A 6,515-nucleotide genomic window follows, 5' to 3' on the forward strand; every position below is an offset into this window, starting at 1 on the left:
TAAGTTATTATTGCATACTGTTTTATAATGTATTACAATGCTGAGGTGCAGATAATTGCCACTTGCAATAAGTAATTAGCAGAATATCCTGCTATTTTAACATAGTATAAATAGAATCTATAGCTATTTGCACTTGGTGTAAATAGCATATGATATCACAAAAAAATATTGCTATTTTCACTAAGTGTAAATAGCCTCTATCGCCCCTCCACCCCCCGTGTGTACAGCACCCCCAACCTAAAACATCTTCCCGCGCCCCTGCTAATAAATGTAATATTTAGCTACCTGTGCCCTTCAGCAAGTAGGAAATATACAGAAATTGAATAAAGTAATCAAACACTAAATTCTAAATTAAATCTAGATGAATCCTTAAAGCGCTTTTTTCTTTTGTTCTTTGATTGACAGACATCACAGCAGCTGGTTATATGGTTATTTGGCTGCTTTAAGAGCTGCCGCTGCTGAACATGACGCGGATCTGACAAGCATCGTATTTTCACAACTCTTTATCATTTCTGGCCTGCTTGAGGTTTAAAGTCTCTACTAATGAGCTGACGGGTTGAATCGGGTGTGTTAGATGAGGGAGACAGTGCTGGGCTGCTCCAGTGCATTTCAGAGGCATGTTCTTAAATGTGACTCATATATAACAAATACTTACATGCATGCACAGTTTTAAGGCAGCTTTAATCGCTTTTTTTTGGGTAACTTTATGACTTAACAGACATCATAACTATGACATTGCATGCTCATAGTTTCATCTGTGCTTTATAGCGATATAGAACTTTAATATAATACAGAGCATGTGCTACGAGCACAGTATAACAGCTGACAGGACAGGAAAATTGGTTTTTACTGACATATGGCCTGACAACATCTCATCTGACCGCAGTTCACTGTTGTTCTACTGAAGCTCCCTCGTCACCTGCACCTTTTCCGTGCGTGTTTGACTAGCACCTGGCGCTGAGGTGAAGTTGGAGTGCATGTCTGAAAAGACTCCCATTTGATGTGGTCGTAAAGACGTTCTGCGTCTAAATAAAAAGAGACAGAAGCAGCAGTTGTGAGTGGGGTGGCCAACCCTAGCTCCGCCGCTGTGTTAATTGCATTAAATATTTTTAAAGCCGTTAAACTGAAAAAATTAATCACATGCGTTAACGCGCTAATTTTGACAGCACTAATTTACACGAAAATTATGCATCCATTGTGAAAAATCATGCAAACATTATTCACACCAGGCTTAAGCATAACACACTATCAGCACTATCAATATGTTAAACTCCTCTCTGAGAAGTTGTGTCTCTTTAATTATTTCGCTTTAAAGCACAGCCATTTACATTGGATTTACATTGCATCTAAATCAAACTGAAAAGAAAAACTTGGTAAAGCTCACAAATAGTCTGTTGGTAAACGACTAGTTGCCCAACTTCTCTAATCTCTCTAAGGAAGCAATGAAGATGGTTTTGGCACAGCTGACCAGGCATTGCATCCATCTTGATGTTTTCCTTCCTTTTCCTTTCCTCCAATCTCAAGTACCTCTCATGATGAAAGACCTTCTCTCTCTCTCTCTCTCTCTCTCTCTCTTGGCTGTTACTTGCATTTCAAGATGGTGAACATTGGCTCATCTTACAGCTATGGAACAGAGGACCAGGCTGAATTTCTCTGTGTGGTGTCAAAAGAGCTGCATACCTCAGGTGGAGGTTTGGGGACAGAGCAGAGCCACAAGACTAAGGTTGGAGGACCTACAGACACATACACTCATTTTGTGCTCTCCGTGCCAGCTCACAAACACTGTAAAGCACAGTGACTCATTCTTATAAATGTCATATTTAGCTACCTGTGCCCTTCAGCAAGTAGGAAATATACAGAAATTGAATAAAGTAATCAAACACTAAATTCTAAATTAAATCTAGATGAATCCTTAAAGCGCTTTTTTCTTTTGTTCTTTGATTGACAGACATCACAGCAGCTGGTTATATGGTTATTTGGCTGCTTTAAGAGCTGCCGCTGCTGAACATGACGCGGATCTGACAAGCATCGTATTTTCACAACTCTTTATCATTTCTGGCCTGCTTGAGGTTTAAAGTCTCTACTAATGAGCTGACGGGTTGAATCGGGTGTGTTAGATGAGGGAGACAGTGCTGGGCTGCTCCAGTGCATTTCAGAGGCATGTTCTTAAATGTGACTCATATATAACAAATACTTACATGCATGCACAGTTTTAAGGCAGCTTTAATCGCTTTTTTTTGGGTAACTTTATGACTTAACAGACATCATAACTATGACATTGCATGCTCATAGTTTCATCTGTGCTTTATAGCGATATAGAACTTTAATATAATACAGAGCATGTGCTACGAGCACAGTATAACAGCTGACAGGACAGGAAAATTGGTTTTTACTGACATATGGCCTGACAACATCTCATCTGACCGCAGTTCACTGTTGTTCTACTGAAGCTCCCTCGTCACCTGCACCTTTTCCGTGCGTGTTTGACTAGCACCTGGCGCTGAGGTGAAGTTGGAGTGCATGTCTGAAAAGACTCCCATTTGATGTGGTCGTAAAGACGTTCTGCGTCTAAATAAAAAGAGACAGAAGCAGCAGTTGTGAGTGGGGTGGCCAACCCTAGCTCCGCCTCTGTGTTAATTGCATTAAATATTTTTAAAGCCGTTAAACTGAAAAAATTAATCACATGCGTTAACGCGCTAATTTTGACAGCACTAATTTACACGAAAATTATGCATCCATTGTGAAAAATCATGCAAACATTATTCACACCAGGCTTAAGCATAACACACTATCAGCACTATCAATATGTTAAACTCCTCTCTGAGAAGTTGTGTCTCTTTAATTATTTCGCTTTAAAGCACAGCCATTTACATTGGATTTACATTGCATCTAAATCAAACTGAAAAGAAAAACTTGGTAAAGCTCACAAATAGTCTGTTGGTAAACGACTAGTTGCCCAACTTCTCTAATCTCTCTAAGGAAGCAATGAAGATGGTTTTGGCACAGCTGACCAGGCATTGCATCCATCTTGATGTTTTCCTTCCTTTTCCTTTCCTCCAATCTCAAGTACCTCTCATGATGAAAGACCTTCTCTCTCTCTCTCTCTCTCTCTCTCTCTTGGCTGTTACTTGCATTTCAAGATGGTGAACATTGGCTCATCTTACAGCTATGGAACAGAGGACCAGGCTGAATTTCTCTGTGTGGTGTCAAAAGAGCTGCATACCTCAGGTGGAGGTTTGGGGACAGAGCAGAGCCACAAGACTAAGGTTGGAGGACCTACAGACACATACACTCATTTTGTGCTCTCCGTGCCAGCTCACAAACACTGTAAAGCACAGTGACTCATTCCTCCAAAACATGCTTACAACCTACAAAATCTGCATCTTTTCATCTCATTCCACATCAATAGCCTTGAGATCCATTTGCACACCTACTCTTCACATATTCATAAATCTTTTTCATTTTTTTTTTTTTTTTTTTTGCTATGCCATCATCTGTCGTTCTTCAATCCCTCCGGTTTCTGTTCACCCTGTTGTCCACTCATAACACAACTAGACCTCGGACACACAGGAGGAGGATGGAGCGAGGGAGGAAGATGAGGAGGAAGAGGGAGAGAGAAATGCCACCCCCAATGAGTGGATTAGAGATTAGCAGAAACATGTGTCAAAGGAATTGGTGAGGAAATGCCGTCATGTTGGTTGTATTAGTGGAAGATGGTTTTAATCTAGCAGTCGGAAGGTTTTGGTAAATTGCATTTCAGTGCACCAAATTAAACGATCTCATATAAACAACAGTCAATCTATATCAAATTTTTGACTGTAAAAATAGTCCTCTCATGTAAGGTTGTGTAGTTTTACTTGCCTTTTATGAGAACAGTGCACTGAAATGGAATAGCCAGAAATATTCCTAGAAACTCCCAAGCATGATTTTCCCTCGTAAGTAACTTATCCATAAAACACAATTCATAAGTGTGCAGACAATCTATTGTGCCACTTGAATAAATGTAGCTTTAAAATGGGATTTTTAGCACAGGTCATCAGACCAGAAATGGTGACCGAATGACTCCTCAATATTTAGCACAGCATCTGTTCCATAAATTGCCATTGTGTCACTGCCATCTCCACCCATATCCACATCTTCAGCAAAAATTATCTTTGTATTACATGGAATATACAAGGAGGCATATTTCACAATCTACACTATCCATATCAGGAATTATTAGTAATTATATATTTCTGTAGCTATACTCTACCGTTAAAAAGTTTGGGGTCTGTAATATTTTTTTTATGTTTTTGACGTCCCCTAAGCTTACCCAAGGCTGCATTTATTTGATCAAGAATACAGTAAAACTGTAATATTGTGAAATATTATAACAATTTAAAATAGCTGTTTTCTGTTTTATAGGGGTCATGAAATGGAGAATCAAAATGTTCTTGATGTTTACAAATGTAAGAGATTACTCTACCATAAAAACATACGGCAAGTTTCAGAACTAAAAACTCCCGAGTTTAAAATATTAATTATTCTTTTATACCCTTCTGAAATGCCCGGATTTGAAATCGAGAGAATCGTCACAATCGTGACATCATGTGTCGCAATCAAGGAGGTGGATTCTGAACAACAAATGTTGGTCCATCAATCACAAGAGCGATATTGCCGTTTGATAAAGATGTCGAGTAAGACGTTGTTCTGTCAGTGGATATTACGGAGACCCTAAAGGGACCTTTGCAAAAATAAAAAAGTTCCCTTTAGGCCGGGGCTCTGTAGGATGTAAAGAAACTGCACCTCCAAAAACTTTGCATAGCCTTCCTATGCATGGCAAAAGTTTATTTTTAATGATGTGCCTAACTTAAAAATAAAGTTCTCATTTGTTTTTCACATTTTACAACAGACATTTTTTTTTAATGCTGCTGGTTTTTTAAATGATCTTTTATTGAACAATACGGCAATTCGGAGGCAATGCAGGTAAATGCATTTATTTTGAATCTTATTCGTCAAACCAACATTTAACGATGTAAGTGTTGCTAATACAATCAGTAAATAAATGGATATGGTGCAATGAAGTTAGCCAATCACAGCAGTGGGCTTTTACTTCCGTTTCTGCAGTGTTTTTAAAATGAGGATTTTTACAAATATTAGACCTTTTTGGTACAAAAAAACGTTGCAAACTTTATGAACCTTGAGAAACATGCTATAAAAATCTGAAACCGCATTTTATGACCCCTTAACTACATTTTTAAAATGTAATTTATTCCTGTCGCGAAGCTGAATTTTCAGCAGCCATTACTGCAGTCTTCAGTGTCACATGATCCTTCAGAAATCATAATAATATGCTGATTTGGTGCTGTGCTGCTAAATATTTTTGTGGATACTGTGATACTTTTTTCAGGATACTTTGAATACCAATAAGATTCAGAAGAACAGCATTTATTTGAAATCTTTTGTGACATTATAAATGTCTTTGTCCCTTTTGGTCAATTTAATGCAATTAATTTATAAATTTATATTAAAAGAAATCTTACTGACCACTTGAACGGTAGTGTATTTCTGTGTCTATAAGATCTTTTACAACTCTCTTGCAGCTGTTCCAGATCCATGGGTCCCGGATGTAGGATACAAAGAAATTTATTTTTCTAGATATCCATTTATTGCTGTTTTTATAGCCATACTTTTTTAGATTTGTTGACTTGAACAACGGGTATTAGCGGGAAACAAGAACTTCACATCCAGCAGCAAAAAATGTTATTGTTTTAAATTAAAATGTTCCTGAAAGCAAAAGGTACCCAAGGTATTAAAAAAGACACAGTTCCTTACAGTCTCTTAGTACATGGCCTGTTACCAAAGAGTGCAACCTAGTTATGGGATACTTTACTAAATATAAAGCTTTTAAACAAAAACTAAAGAACTTAGTCTGGTTTAGTCAGGAAATACATTGTCATCAAGGATGGAAAGACTGTGTGGATATGAGACTGTAATCAGTTATTTAGTATTTAGAGTTTAGGTTTTGCACTTTTACTTTAGCAGAAGAAGGGCGGCTCTGCTACATGAACAGATCATGTTCTGTTCCATTTAGCATCAGCTGTGGGTACAGTGCCAGCAGTGTCACCCTGGCAGACCACCAGCAGTGCACTTTAGCCCCATTTAAAGTCTGCGGTGGTTCATTTTGATAGTCGTTTGCACCAGCTAGAAGGTCAGGGTGTCATTAGAGGTCATGATATTACAGGGCTCGGGATGTTGTGGTTCTGCTTGTGTTTGTTTGCTGTTTATGGATTTTTAATAGGTCCTGGGCAGAGTTTACTTCAAATGAAGTTCAGATAATGTGCTGGATTATGTGTTTTGTGTGAAGGCTAGATTTCTTTCAAGGGAACAAAGCCTGGCAATCAAAATCGTTCAAATCAACATGCCTCAATTCAACAAATGATCAAGCACCTTTTGCTCCCTACAGCCATGCATATTAGCATTCTTTGGGATTTTTATGTGCTGTGGGCTGATTTGCATGCCTAAGCTTGTTTATT

At 38.3% G+C, this 6,515-nt stretch overlaps 1 protein-coding gene across 1 annotated transcript in view; it reads left to right on the top strand.

Annotated features, from left to right (window-relative positions):
• Positions 1 to 6,515, top strand: part of LOC107731377 (BTB/POZ domain-containing protein KCTD17-like) — a gene marked incomplete at its 5' end in the record, with an annotated part of 8,564 nt that extends 2,049 nt beyond the window's left edge. The window contains 3 exons of the mRNA XM_016542434.1: positions 1,598 to 1,723; positions 3,556 to 3,675; positions 5,583 to 6,515. Coding sequence (XP_016397920.1) covers positions 1,598 to 1,723; positions 3,556 to 3,651 — 222 coding nt within the window. The remainder of the gene's footprint in view (positions 1 to 1,597; positions 1,724 to 3,555; positions 3,676 to 5,582) is intronic.

This window comes from Sinocyclocheilus rhinocerous, unplaced genomic scaffold (genome assembly GCF_001515625.1).
Source record: "Sinocyclocheilus rhinocerous isolate Xijiao unplaced genomic scaffold, SAMN03320098_v1.1 scaffold1390, whole genome shotgun sequence".
Classification (NCBI taxonomy): Eukaryota; Metazoa; Chordata; class Actinopteri; order Cypriniformes; family Cyprinidae; genus Sinocyclocheilus; species Sinocyclocheilus rhinocerous.